General features: G+C 40.7%; 2 protein-coding genes across 2 annotated transcripts; both read left to right on the plus strand.

Moving 5' to 3' along the window:
- The first annotated feature begins 4,152 nt into the window (after nt 1–4,152).
- ptges3a (prostaglandin E synthase 3a (cytosolic)) lies at nt 4,153–8,304 on the plus strand. Its single transcript, XM_068733591.1, has 8 exons — nt 4,153–4,309; nt 5,223–5,336; nt 5,501–5,570; nt 5,660–5,758; nt 6,007–6,096; nt 6,190–6,246; nt 6,582–6,609; nt 7,705–8,304. Coding segments are annotated over exons 1-8 (480 nt in total). The 5' UTR covers nt 4,153–4,307; the 3' UTR covers nt 7,725–8,304.
- A 3,263-nt stretch (nt 8,305–11,567) lies between these two features.
- Nucleotides 11,568–12,963, plus strand: mipa (major intrinsic protein of lens fiber a). Its single transcript, XM_068732962.1, has 4 exons — nt 11,568–11,927; nt 12,293–12,457; nt 12,583–12,663; nt 12,778–12,963. Exons 1-4 carry the CDS (start codon nt 11,568–11,570, stop codon nt 12,961–12,963), a joined length of 792 nt encoding a protein of 263 aa, XP_068589063.1.
- The last annotated feature ends 2,063 nt before the right edge of the window (nt 12,964–15,026 follow it).

The following is a 15,026-nucleotide window of genomic DNA, read 5'->3' on the forward strand; positions in this document are numbered from 1 at the left end:
CTTGCTGTAGTTGGCCCAACTCAACATTAGCTAAAACATAATATCTAAATGCAACTTATTTTTATCGGAGTTAATTGGAGGTGTTATCATACTTTTCGCCTCATTTTTCTGACAGCAATTCAAATTACTCACTTCTTTCATTGCAGCCATACACACCCTAAAACCCATTTTCATGTGCTATTCTATTGATGTTAGTAATTAAAGTCAATATCTTCATACACAGACAACTTCGTCTCTGAGCTGGAGATCAGAGCAAAGGATGCGTCATAACGTAACACTATTTGGAGTCAGTCCATTGAAACTGAATTAGTGACTGATTATGTAGGCCTTTTTTTTTTTAGATATTACATCAGATGAGTGTTACATGAATGTAGGACATCCAGCTGTGAATCAGACCCCATGGCTGCGGTCATAATGTCCCAGGGGTTGTTACATTATTCACTGTATATGGAGCAGCTCTTCTGCTGTTTGCTGACTTTAACTTGTCTCTTTGCTGAAGGAAAGGTGTCACAAATGAAACCATGAAAAAAAGAGTTGCAGTCTTATAGAAATAATATCTATTCTATGTTCGGTGGATTTTCTTTCTTTTTTTTGTTTAAAGGCTGGCAGAATTTTTCCTTTCTTTTTCCTTCTCTTTTATTAAAAGATTTTTGACTTTTGTCAACTGGACCGCAGAAGGACAATAGGTTTTAAGATCACAATAATGCATCCAAATTATGGCTTATGACTGGTAGAAAAGACAGCAGCACAGCAAACTATTGTGAATTCCCCATTGAAATCACATTGTCGCTGCAGAAAGCTCCTGTAATTCAGGTTTCACTGATGTCTTTATTTTCTTTCATGATGACTATTAATTCATGAGTTCATTGTTATTAAGTTACTGTCTTTAGTGGCTTTAAGGTACAGGTTGAATCTTTCGAGGGAAATAAAACAAATACATACTGTACACCTATTGTATCTGAAGGAATGATGCATTATAAGGTAGATAATGATGATATACAACTTAACATGTGAGATTACTAATAGAAATCAACTTTAGAGATTGATGCTGCTAGTAAGGTTTGCTTTACAGAGGTTATATATCCAGTTTTATATATATTTATATATATATATATATATATATATTCATGTCCCCTCCTGTATATAGGCTAAAATTGGGACTGAGCAGTTATACTGTGCGCTTTAACTACAGCATGTCTTGCCAACAAAAACCCTGTCTGCCAACTACCTCCAGCCTCTCATCTCCAAAATGTCTTCCCTCCACCATAAGGCCTGCCATTGTTTTGGCTCCACCTCTAGTCCTTGAATGGTACAAGTCTGGCACAGAGGTGCAAAGAAAGATGGATTTCTTCGCCACCAGTAACCAATACCTATCCACTAAACCATCCTCTGTGCGTATAATGTGCCCTCGTATTTAAGTCAAGCACCTATTCTTTCACATATTTTCATCTCATCCTCTCTGACATCATTGGTTGTGTCCCACGCATTCAGAAACTCCTCAACATTGTTATTCAAGCTGCTCTCTCTTCTCCTGCCTTCCCTCTATTGTTCACTTGCTCTATCGACAGCTGCCAAGCCTCATATTGGTGACACTGCCTCTCCGCCTATCTTCTCTCTCGTCCAAGTCCAAGTCTTTGAAGAAGCTCCCAAAGTGATCTTGATTGTTTTAAAGTCATCCGTCAGTCTCCATGTATTTCTCTGCTGCTTAAGTGCTTCGGCCCACTCAGAAAATCACTTGAAGTCAAACACCACGGCAGCAGGTGCATCTGACAACCTCCACTCCCGTGGGGGACCTAAACTGAATATCGCTAAGCTTGAGATTTACTCTGATCTCATGGCTAAGAGCGAGAAAGGGGCATCTGCTGATAAGCCGGCTGTGAAGGGAAATGCTTTGGCTTTCACCACTGCGTCTCTGCAAGTCTCTGTTGGGAAAGTAACTATTCGCAAAAGTCTTATGTGTTTTTCATCCTCTCCAAATGCTGAATTTTCCTAAGTCTTCTGCTGTGCTCATGATACTGTCAATATACGCAACATTTTCTAAATCTGCAGAATCTTGTTGAGGGGGATTGGTGACCTGAAGCAACTCTGAACCTGTTGACTCATTTATTGTCTCTTTATGCTATGTTCACACTACTAGCGACAAAAGCTTAAAAATGGCCAATCAAGGCCAGCTACATTTTCGAAGAGTAATCATCAAAGTGTTGCTCAAGCGCTTGTTGACTTATGTCGTTAAACAGCACTGGGAACTTCCCAACAACATTTTTTTATTTTAGATGGAACGGAAGAAGGTGAAACAAAACATACTGTTGGTTGACGTTTCACAGCGTCATTGGAGCGCTGAAAAATGTTAAGACCAGCTCAACTTTGATTTGTAGCGCATCACGCCCTTCACACAGCGACAAGTGTCGGCCGTCAGTTTGTAGCTTATGTCACCTGCTTCCATTGAAAATGACTTGTAGCCTGTAGCTGTTGCTCGTAGTACACAGCATTAGTCACATTGGGGGATTTCAAAAGGGAGTCATAACAGGGGACTCCATTCTCCAACCTAACCTTCCTTTAAGCTTCCTTTACCTCCAACTCTCACTCCATCAAAGAGCAGATAATGGGTGGCTTGACCCAGCTTTATATCTACATTGTATTAACTGTATCAACTTCCTCTGAATGCCATTACCTGCTCAGTTGTCCAAACACCATCGTATAACTGGTTTCACCATTCTTACCAACAGCCACTAATTAGCAAAAACTCTAGTATGAGAAACGTTTCTTGAATTATGTCTCTTTACCTTCCTTACCAACAAAAGGAACATGGTATCAAAATTAATTTGCGTGTGAGCGTAATGTATGATTTAAACTCCTGCGGCTTAGCGCTATATGCTTTTTTTGCGGGCTAGTGCAAGCACCTCTTGCCCATGCCAGGCACACATAGTTCTGCGTCGCATATCATTTCAATTTAGACCCACGATTTTCAAATCTTTTGTCAGGCGGTGTTTGATTTATTTGATAGGCGTGATTCAATAGTTCAATAGAATTTTAGCCCAACACAATTAAAAAATGAATATAGTTGTTGTAGTAACAGATGTAACGTACCTGACCACAAAACCCGCATCTTGCTCTGATGGCCAATCAAACGTCTATACGTGTCTGGCTTGGAGTCACATTTTACGGGCATCTCTGCAGCTCTGTGGAAGCTCTACGCAACTTTTTCCTCAGAAGTATAAAATAAGCAGAAGAGTGCTGGCAAGTCTATAGGGTCTTCAGGTAGATGGTCATCAACACGCCAACCAAGTCTTTTTAGCTACCTTATCCTAGCAAGCAACACCATACACCTCTATCTGTAGCATCACAAGTTAACATTTTATGTTCTGAATGTACACATTACTAAAAATCCACAGAGCACCTTTAAAGTTTAAAGGCAGGGTTGGTAGGCTTGGTAAGAGTAGGCTAAATATAAAAAATGATCCAACTGAAAAACCCAGCCCACGTTATACTTTGACTCCACTAAATTCAGAGGCAAGTATTGTACTTTTTTACTCCACAACATTTTGACGGCTATTGTTACTACTTAACAAATTAAAATGATACATGCAAAACATATGATGCATTGCATTGCTATACCACTCAATACAAATATATCAAATTAGTTCCCCCTCGACCATGTAATGATCCAATAATATACAGTATAATAGTAGGGTATAACACACACAATGGCCAATTTTCTGTATTGGGTAGCAGGGTTTAACATGAGTGCATTTTGCTAATAATACACTAAAGGCTGCATTCACATTTTAAAACATGTCAATGGTTTGCATTGTAGTAACTTATTTCTACTTGTATTAAAGGGTTCTGATTTGTCTCCACACAACAAAGATTAAAGGACTCAAGGAAGCCTGCTATTAACAATTTATATACATCATTAAATACAGTTATGATTGTATTCATACAACTATCAGGTAGTCACCTTCTTAATCATCAGTTGCTGTGAGTTTCCCACTGTCTCTTAAGGAGTGAGACTGGTAGTGGCGCGATTATGCTGCTCTGGAAGACAGCCAGCTCACTCTCGTTCTAGAATTATCTCTGACGTCTTCGGCCTGTGGCACCTGTGCACGCGCCCGTACCAGGCGGTTGAAACACGTCACGAGAATCAAAATCACGCGATGTTTGGTAAGACACCAACGCATCTATCTTGGACGTTAGAGTTAACTGTTTAGGTTTCACTTATCATTTTTTGCCGGGCACCACAGCTTTATAACAGTTATCTAGCTTATATCGTGGAACGACGAGGGAATTTAATTGCTGAAACAGTAGAGATGTAAGTCTTCGGGTTTACTATGTCGTCGTATACGGTCATAGCTGAGTAGCTACAAGTCTTCGTAGTGTGTTACTGAGGATCAACCGGCTAATATAAGCTAACTTAGCTAAACTCACGAGTTAGCCGCAGCGGTTCATACTTGCACGGCTGTCAAGAATGAACGACATCGTTAAATCAACCAGCAGCTAACTTTCCCTGAGTCCTAGTGTACATTTAAACCATATCGTCCCACTGATAATGTAGTTTATCTAATTGTCATAGACGTTACGCTCCTCCATCGTTAACTTAGCTAACAGGCTAATGTCAAGCAACACAAGGGTAATGTTAATGTCAGCACTGAAAAAGTGTGGTGTCATGATTAGCCTGGAAGAGTTTAGCTAATATAAGCTGACGCCAATTTACACACGCTTGTCAGCGATACACGTAACACACGTTGCCCTCATCCAGTTAAATATGTTCATCTCACTGTGGTTCAAATAATTACACAGCTTACTGTAAAGCTTTCCTCTCAGCATGCTAATCTAATTATTCTTTTGACACGTATAATATTACTAGCTGTAAAGTACTATCAGCATGTTCACCTTATTGATTAAAGGGCTTATTCTAAAGTGTTTCTTTGAGGAAACAGGAAACGCTATACCTATTGCTTTTAGGTAAAGATTTGAAGAATACTAGAGAGGTTCTCATGCTAATCTAGAATGAATGAGTTACACTTTCGCAACTTGACCTTAAGTCTACTGCACACTCTACTGTGGGCCACAGATAAGCACCCCTTGGCTGTAAACTTGGCATGCCCAATTTATATTAGTAAAGGGACACTCTAAGCTCTTGGTTATTTACTATGTCAGATTAGAATGAAGCATGGGAGACGTTGGATTGTGTTCATGTCCTTATTCCCTCTTTTTGTCATTAGGCAGCCTGCAACAGCCAAGTGGTACGACAGACGAGACTCTGTTTTTGTAGAGTTCTGCGTGGAGGACAGTAAAGATGTGAAAGTAAATTTCGACAAGTCTAAATTTGATTTTGGGTAAGTTGCATTAATATTACGTTAAATGGTAACGTTCCTGAGAATTTGTTATCTTTCCCAGAATCATCTCAAAGAAAAATTTGAGCCTGAACAGAATGATGACAACACAAATTGTTGGCAGTTGTAAAGGAAATGTCACAGCCTCTTTTCTCTTTACCTTACAGCTGTGTCAGTGGAACAGATAATATCAAACAACAGAATACAGTGGACCTTTTCGGGGAGATTGACCCCAAAGTATGTTTGTCATTTGTTGACATAGTTGCAGTTCTACCACATGTTTTATTCCTTTAAAGCTTTCATCAGACTCTCTTTGTTCCACTTAGGTCTCAAAACACAGACGCACTGACAGGTCTGTGTTGGTATGTTTACGAAAAGTAGAGGCTGGGAAATCATGGCCGCGACTTACTAAAGACAAGACAAAGGTAATTTTCATTCTTAAAAAAAACAAACTTTACTGCCAATTTAAGGTAATTTAATTAAGATACTTAATAAAACTTGCATCTGACTGTCTCTCCTGGTACATATAATTAAACGCATGAAAATTCTTATTTCCAAGAATGGTGATAATAATTCAGCCAGCTAAACAGCTAGGTTAATAACAACATTAGAGAACAACTGTAAAAAACTGTTAAATATTGCCTTACTTAAACATGAATCTATCTTCTCTCAGTGCAACTGGCTGAGCGTGGACTTCAATAACTGGAAAGACTGGGAGGATGACTCGGATGAGGACTTGTCAAGTTTTGACAAATTCTCAGAGGTAAGCATATTGAACATGCACAATGCTAGGTTGTGAGTACGTCCAGATACTGAAGCGCTGACATCGATCTTTGTCACCTTTGTATTTCCCCAGATGATGAACACAATTGGAAGGGATGATGTACCTGATTTAGATGGTGCAGGAGAAGAGGTATGATCTTATTCCTCCACTGGCAACAGCCGTTGCAGGAGGCTTTATGTTTTCAGGTTGTACGTACGCACGTCCCATACTCATGAACGTGATATCTCAGCAACTCCTGGAGGGAATTTTTTTAATTTTAAATTAACCTTAAAAGTCTGCTGCACGCAAGGTTGAACTTATTCGATTTTGGTGGTCAACGGTCACGCCCACGGTCTCTTTGACCTCACAAACACGTTTTTGGCCATAAAATGATGAAATGATGACATTTTGGACAGACATGGATGTAAACTGCAACATGACTAGTTTGAGGAGGTGGTAACTCTAGTTTCTGCTTTTTTTTGCAGCATGAATCTGCAGACAGTGACAATGAACGTGAGTACTATTCTAAAAGAGCTGTCAAGTCATTTGTTTTCGGTAGTCACTAGATCCCATGGGGTGAGGACATGATGCTAGGCAGTGCTAAGTTCATGCAAATGTGGCTGTTGAAGATCTGTTAAGGAACCTATACAATGTTTGGGGATGACCATCCCATGTAGTGGTCATGATATGTGAGGAAGGGCTTGATTGTATCAGGGGCGTGTGGTCAGGGGAGGCAGAGCCTCACCTGTCATCATGACAAGTAAAAAACAAATGCTTTTAATGCTAAAATAAAATAAATATTAATATTTCTCTACTGATCTGTGCTATAAATGTAATTTCTGTATGGTTCCAATCATTTCACGCATTTTTATAATCAAAATCGCTGAATTAGCGCATGTCCTGTTCAAACAGAGGAGACACGTGAGGTGAGGCAGCGACGAGCTGTGCCTCACCTCAGATTACGCAATCCCTGTGTGTGCAATCCCTCACAAACTGGGTTGAGGTCTTTTGCTTTCTCATTGTTTGTCACCACTGTAATATTTGTAGACACTTTTATTATATGTCCTTTCTTTACATAGAATAGGTACTGTATTTCACGTCTGTGTAGAACATATTTAGTGTTGCTGATCTGACAGAAACCGCAGTGAAAAAGCACAGAGGGGAGGCAAACACTACTCTGCCTCAAAGAAGAGGGTGTGCGAGAGCCCACCGGTCGAGCGCTGCTTCTGAAACGCTCCCGGTGGGGCAGGTCGCGGCGCACACGCTCCTGGTGGAATCAAATATGTACCTTACCTATGTGTGTGTAAATAATGCTGATATGAAAAACAACCAATAGTCAATGTGCAAGCTGCCAGTTGAATGGTGATTTAAGCTTCTCTATTGGGTTCATATATTTGTAAATCTGACTTGTGTAGTGTCAGTGCCTCACCAGCCACGAACCTCACCGCACGTCACTGGATTGTATAGGTCTGTTATTGAAGTACAATTAATTTAATTTAATCAGTGGTTAACTCGGTATGTTCATTTACTATTAAAAGGTGAACTATTAGGTTCAAATCTAATCACATTCTCACAAAAGTCACATTTTTCATTTTGTTTGTCTTCCAGAAATGCCCGACCTTGAGTAAATGAACATGGATGCCACCTCAGCCAATACAGCGATGCAAAATCAACTGGAGAGAGACTAGACATGAGCTGGGCAGCCATGTTGGAGAAGAGACCTCATCTCCAGCAGTTTCCAAAGCGAAACCCCTCAAGGGAGTGACTGTTGAATACAGACATGCACAGAGATCCATAGCGACATAAAGTGCTGTGCTTTGCTGTTCTGTTCTGCATGGACAATTATGTTCAAATGAAAATGTTGACTTAATTGACTGTAATGGGATGTTCTGATGTCTTACGCCTTCTCTTCTTTTCTTTTTTTTCCAATGTCAGGTTATGTATTGAATATTGTGATTTCTAATGAAGAAAAGAAAACTCAAAATGCCTATTTTCCAAAAAAGTTGATTTTTTTAATGAACATTTTCCCCTTTTAATGTTTGTATTGTAAGATGCACTTATTTTGTTTGTTAATTTAAAAAGCAGGAGTTCTGCTTGAAATGGGTTTTCTAATGTATGCCAACATCTGCAAATATTTAACAATGATTTCATTTTTTTAACATATTACAACATTTAAAAATAAACAGATATGCTTGTGCTTATAATTTACATTTTCTCTATGCTAGTGTACTAAACATTGTAGCGGGTACAAAGATGAATTTTCTTCCTTTGGCGTGCTGAGGTGAGGGCAGATATCCGTCTACCTAGAGTTTCCCGAAAAGTTTAAATGATAGTTTCTAAATGTTTGTCAGTCAGATACGCTAGAACTATGCTTTGGAAGCTTGTGTGTTTGATATAACACATGTTCATCTTTTGATGCTGTGGGAGTTTGGGTATACATTTTTAATAAACTGTTTCAGACCGTTAAATACAAGGCTTTAGTATTGAAGCATCACTTACAAACAAGTTCAGCTCATCAATGAAGTCTTGTATTCACTGAGGAAGGATTTATTATTCATTATTGTTGTTGGACTGTGGTCTGACAAAATTCTCCATCTTTGTATAACAAAAAAAATATATCCTTGTGTTTCCCCTCAAAGCACTTCTTTGCTGAGCTGCAACAGTAACCCAATGGGAATTTCTCTCCAAAAAGACTTTGCAAAATACCCATCTGACTCGTCTATCTCAGCCTGCTAAAGCCTCATATATTAACTCTGGTTGAATAGATTTTGTCTCATCTTTTACATTGAAATGCATTCAGAAAGGAATCTCTTCACAGCCAGTATAAGAATGGGGGGCGATTACTAATTAATACTATTGCAGATAGCTCCTTCAATTGACATATGAGCCTATGAATTAAGGCAGGCTTTAAAAACTGAACCAGTCCTGAAACCAATTCCTGTGAAAATGCGAAATTTCACTTTGTTACCACTGTGTAGTGCTAATGTTCCACAGCAGTCTGCTCTCACTTCTCTCTAACGTCATAGGGTTGTTCAGGGGATTCCCATCTCCTCTGTACTTTTATACTGAGTGTAATAAGGAAATGAAAGGTTGAAATTCCTTAAAGCTGTATATTTCCTTTTATTTTGTGTTTCTGTTGTATGGGATCTTTCATAACTTGGCAAATGCAGTACATACTTTCCTTGCAATCAATTAGCAAAGATGTCACTTCCTAATTCTGTGACGCTCATTGGATATAGTATTAAGATTATCAGTCTTTAAAGGCCATAGAGTATTCATGGAAATAAGAATGTTATGAAAGGTTGTTATACAAAAGCATCATTTGAATGAAGTAGAACATAATTATTCCCTGCTGAGGATTTTTAATCAGCACCTTTGAAGTCTATCAAAGTCAATACTTCATGTTTTAGTCCTTCCTCTCATGTCCTGCAATACATGGTCTCACCACTGTATGGTGAGTGCAGGCCAGAGCCTCTGGTGTGAGATGTTTAGAGGCTGCATGATATTATGTAGGTGTCAGCAGTCTGGACCCAGGGAACAGGAAAACACAATGCAAGCACCTTTTCAACATCCTCCCCTGTAAAACAAAACTGTGGGTTTAACTTAACAAAAGGTGGCTTACCACTGACAGGGGGAGTCATGAGAAGGACATAATACTCATCACAATAGAGGTGCACCAACTGGCAAACTAATAAACTGTCAGAATCAGGGCAACATTATCAAAAAAGGTTTTTTTTTCTCCAGCAACAACCGTTATTCTTCATCATATGTTGGTGGTACATTTTGCTCACCATGTTTTGAGGTGGAAAAAATGTCCAAATGTCAGACTGCCGTGAGATTGATACGAGGAATCACAACTTTTAAAGCGATGCATCTTTTGAGAGATAAAAATGTCTGCTGGCTATATTTGTACACACTCCATCCAACACAACTCTCTGGAGTGTGAGTGCAGAGGCCAATACATATAGCCACTCTGGCCCATGGACAAGGGAGCTCACAGATTCAACAGTGATGGCAAGACAAACAGATCATAGAAACCAGCAGAAACTGTTACTGCCAGCGTTTTGTCTCTATGCATGAAAGGAGTGAAGCAGTGAGCTCAGCATAACCCTTTCAGAGGGCTGCGGTCGTCCCTCTGACTGCCCTGGTCAGCATGATGCTCCAGTGCAGAAGCTCAATACCAGGCCTGCTCTCCCCTCTTCCTCTCCAACTGTGGATTTTCGACTGCTTTATCCGACCTGAGCCTCCAAACCCGCCCATCACACACACACAAAGTAAAACTGTGCCTAATCACTTCTGATGCCACAAACCTAATTTGTACCAATCCAGAGCACAAGTGGGGACATTGCTCGTGCTTTGGTGATCCCAGCTTTGATTAAAGTGAATGGTAATGGTACAATATAGAGGAGACAACAAAAAGAAAATCATGGAAAAATAGTGAAAGATGATCACTGTAATGACATCATTCTGTGCTTGTACGATTTAAAATGTAGAGGAAATCAAGCAAAACTCCCACTGCACCCCATCTTTACCAGCACTCAGGTTCTTACTGCCACATCCCCACTGCCTCTCTATTTTCAGGTCAGGTAGCTCATCATCCAGTGGTGTTAGGAATGATGAATTTGTTTGTATTAATGCTTCAACCAAAGTGTTGGTGGTACAAGATCTTCACCTCCTCCAGTAAAACAAGACTTTAAAGCCCCAAGCATAAATAAAAGCTGCTCCAAAGTATAATACATTTTATTTACTTCTCTCCTTGTCCACCCCACATAGTGTACGTTCAACCCCAAGACATGATTTCAAAAGTAGCCCTTAAACTGCAGTATATGGGGAGCTTTCCTACGTGAACAAGTTCAAGTTATTATCAATGACCAGTTTGATTATTTCTGGGCCTTTTAAACTTAGTCCAGATTCAGAGTCATTTCTACAATGAGCAGACAGAGGCAGGGCAGGGCAAGAAAAGGGTTAAATTATTTTGTTTTGATTTGTACTATTGTTTGCTGGCCCCTCCCCTGGGTCCAGCGGGGCTGCTGTGGCCCCTAGGGTGTTATAAAAAGGCCTCTGAGCTCCCACTGCTCTGGTAAAGAGGCTGAATGTCTGCAGGACATGCTTAACGTTTGTCTATCCATGTTCTTCTACTAACAACCAGCAGGGTTGGCACATAGATGCACAGAGACTGGCCTATTGCTCCACTAAGGAGCTCTCTATGACAGAAATCTGAATTCAGAGCAGCAGATTGTTCACAGTTGCATGAGAGTTACATGTTGAGCAGTTTACGTGTTGTTGCATTTAGCTTTAGAGAGGCTTTTTCTGTTTGAGGGCAATTTTTTATCATTAGTGCTGTGCTTTTTTGGTTTTAAACAGTCATTTATCGTGGAGAAACAGCATCTCATTTTAGTTGCTTAGTTAGTTTTTTTGTTGACTTTTTATCCCTCCATTGTTTAGAAGTTGCTTTTTGACCTTTTTCCACCATGTGGGAGTTCAGGTCCATGTCCTTCTGGAGGGCTGTGTTTGCCGAGTTCTATGGTACCATGTTCTTTGTCTTCTTTGGGCTGGGGGCAGCCCTCCGCTGGACCACTGGGCCCCACAATGTTCTCCATGTTGCCTTTTGCTTTGGGCTGGCGGCTGCCACCCTCATCCAGTCCATCGGCCACATCAGTGGAGGACACATCAACCCAGCTGTTACCTTTGCTTACCTGATTGGCTCCCAGATGTCTCTCTTCCGTGCTTTCTTCTACATTGTGGCCCAGTGTCTTGGAGCACTGGCTGGTGCTGCCGTGCTGTACGGGGTCACGCCCACCAACATGAGAGGAAACCTAGCCCTCAACACGGTAAGATTACCTGCAGACATTGTAATAATAGGTACATTATTAGAAGTAAGCTTACTGGCTCTGAATCCTGTATTCTAAATACACTGACTGTTGAATATTTAGATAATCAACTATAAATTATGCAATGTATGAATTCAGCATTGTATGTACACAGAACATAGTTACCAATTCTGGTTTGAAAAGCAATATAGATATTAAACCTGACAAGTTTTACTTTCAGGAAGGTCATTCACTACAAAAATCACAATATGTAAGAAAAACTCTGCATTAAAGTTTAATTTTGTCTGACAAAACTTAAAACCATGTTGATGTGATTTTAATTTATGCACTCACATCATGAATTTGATCTGTCTTCCATGTTTCAGCTGCAGCCAGGCATCAGCCTTGGCATGGCCACCACCATGGAGGTCTTCCTCACCCTGCAGCTTGTCGTCTGCATCTTTGCTGTGACTGATGAGAGGCGCAACGGACGCCTGGGCTCTGCTGCCCTAGCCATCGGTTTCTCTGTGCTCATGGGGCATCTTCTCGGGGTAAAAACCAACTGGGGGATTTCTGAAACGGCTTACTGGGTTCATTCAAAAATCTAACCATAGCATCATGTCACATATACACATTTACAGTCTTTAGCTTGAACTACCCTCTGCCTTTCACACAGATGTACTACACTGGAGCAGGAATGAACCCAGCAAGGTCCTTCGCCCCTGCTGTCCTGGTCAGGAATTTTGTCAACCACTGGGTAAGATGATCAGATCCGTGAATCGTGATACACTTCAAAGTCTTGCAAACCGTAGTAATGTGACATCTTCAAATTCTAACGCATTCTGCCCTTTGTCTTTTCTGTTTCTGGCAGGTGTACTGGGTGGGACCCATGATTGGTGGTGCCATGGGTGCTCTGCTGTATGACTTCATGCTGTTCCCCCGTGCGCGTGGCCTCTCTGAGAGGCTCGCCACACTGAAGGGCATTCGACCCTCAGAGGCTGAGGGCCAGCAGGAGACCAGGGGAGAGCCGATCGAGCTCAAGACACAGGCCCTATAAGCCTGGAGAAGAAGATTGGCTTTCTGATGCCCCCATCTCCATCCCCCACCCCTCAATCTGCACCCTCAGTTCCCGGTCCATCCTCAACCAACCCAGCATTTCTGTGCACATACCTCCTCCCCGCATCCACACATGCTAACACAGATCCCAAACACCTTTGCTATCCTTGTTCTGCATCCAGAACTGGACCTATCGAATTACAGAGTCCCGACCATCTCGCCTGATTTCACCTCTACCCAACCATCTTCCTCCACCTCTTCCTCCTCCTCCCCCTTGGACTGCAGGACAAAGATGGAGGGTTAGAAGAAGACTTGCCACTGAAGGAAGCACCCTGTGCCCTGCGGTGTGGGGAGTCAGTCACTCCTGGCTGACCTGGTGGCTATAACTGCTCAGGACAGGGGCCTCTCTCGCTATATTTCTTTCACTTTCTCTCTCTTTCTGTTTTTCTCCCTAATTTGTAGTCCGCTAGGAGTGAAACTACAGTAGAGCAGTGGACTTCTGCATGCTTTTCCATTTTGATTCGGTGTGATCTCGCCCTTTGTTTAGTTTTGTTTAATGAACCTTGGGTAAATTACATGTTCGTACTGTATTTTACCAGTATTTATTTGGCTCACATTCTTTTTTTTTTAGTTGAATGTGTGTGTTTGTGTGAGACTGAGCGTGGGTGTGCATGCATGTCTCTGTGCATGTGTATGCGTGTGTGCTTGATTTAATTGATCATTTTTATTTTTCTCTTTTCATTGCCACAATCCCTTGTCTGTAAAATGATTTTTTTTAATCATACAAGCATATTTAGGGAAAGATGTGGCCTTTTCCACTCCCTTACTGATTTATGGCTGCGAGTCAAGACTTAAAGCCAAATTCATTCAGTTTAGAGATGGTGTCTCATATAGTGAAGCACACACACATTCATATTTATATCAAAATAAACACAAAACACAAAACTATCTGGTCTTTTCTGAGCTCAGTCTTCATTGAAACTACAAACACTTGAATTGGTATATTTGCCACCAAAACTGTTACCCATTGTTTTATAAGTGGGAAATCTGCAGGTGTGTACCACATTTAGACAACTTATACAGTATTTGTGTTGGGTTACATTTTAAATGACTTTTCTGACATGAGCTTTGCTTTTAGAGCAGCGCTTATCACAAATTCATGTACAGGTGTGTGATAGTTGGTTTGCTTTTAGATTTGCGTGTCTGCCATGGAAAAACAAAGAAAGCAAACCTGACAAGCTGTCATGAGGAACAAGCGTTTTCTAGTTAAATTGTGTTGTTTGACACGACTGAAGGGTCTTTGTAACATCAACTCGAGGTTAGAAATGAAAGTGCATGAGGTGTGGTGGCTTGTTGCTGGTGTTGGCAAACACCTGGTGCCTTCTCTTTCCTGCGCTGAGCTGGGTGGCTCTTTGGAAGTAAGATAGTTTTATTGGACAAGCCCCTGTCTGATATTTGGGAGAAGAGAGAAGGTCACCGTGAGGTTTAGTGTGTTTGTACAGGGTGATAATTGTACACCTTTATTTTTCATACAATCTACACAAGAGAGAATGAACTTAGAAGTTCTACATTAGCCTGGCGTCCCCTCTCTCTTCCATCCCTCCTTCATTCACCCTACCTCCTCCCTTTGTTTACGAGGCAGCCATTGTGTTCTGCTCTAAAGAGGGGACATCTAAAGCTGCTGGGATGGAGGGAAGGGGACAGGGCACTGAGATAAGTTAGCATTTAAAAAAAATTCACTGGAGCAGTTATTGAACCAGACATGTAAGCTGATTCTCTTTCTGCTCCCTCTACATAACCTTTTTTTTCAGTGTGATTTCCCTGGCAGTGGTTGAGTAGAATTTACATTTTAGTGACATGTTGAAATTAGAGTTTGTGTTCTAATGGAAAAGCTTTGTGATGTACAGTGTAAAGTTTTCTTTTTTTTAAAAATCATTTTATGATTGTTGAAACTGGATGGATAGGAAATATAATATGCTAGTTATGCAATGTCTTCTCTTTGGCTGATGGATTATGGAAGTGATGCCAATTATGCTATACACCAATATGCTTTCATTCAATGAA

The sequence above is a fragment of the Cebidichthys violaceus genome, unplaced genomic scaffold (assembly GCF_023349555.1).
Source record: "Cebidichthys violaceus isolate CVI_PGR_0920_01 unplaced genomic scaffold, fCebVio1.0.p SCAF_6, whole genome shotgun sequence".
In the NCBI taxonomy this organism is placed as follows: Eukaryota; Metazoa; Chordata; class Actinopteri; order Perciformes; family Stichaeidae; genus Cebidichthys; species Cebidichthys violaceus.

Coding starts and splice junctions, on each gene's coding strand:
- ptges3a (XM_068733591.1), top strand. Junction 6,247..6,581: donor TAGATGGTGCAGGAGAAGAG/GTATGATCTTAT, acceptor TTTTTTTTGCAG/CATGAATCTGCAGACAGTGA. Junction 6,610..7,704: donor TGCAGACAGTGACAATGAAC/GTGAGTACTATT, acceptor TTTGTCTTCCAG/AAATGCCCGACCTTGAGTAA.
- mipa (XM_068732962.1), top strand. CDS start 11,568: ATGTGGGAGTTCAGGTCCATGTCCTTCTGGAGGGCTGTGTTTGCCGAG. Junction 11,928..12,292: donor GAAACCTAGCCCTCAACACG/GTAAGATTACCT, acceptor TCCATGTTTCAG/CTGCAGCCAGGCATCAGCCT. Junction 12,458..12,582: donor TCATGGGGCATCTTCTCGGG/GTAAAAACCAAC, acceptor CCTTTCACACAG/ATGTACTACACTGGAGCAGG.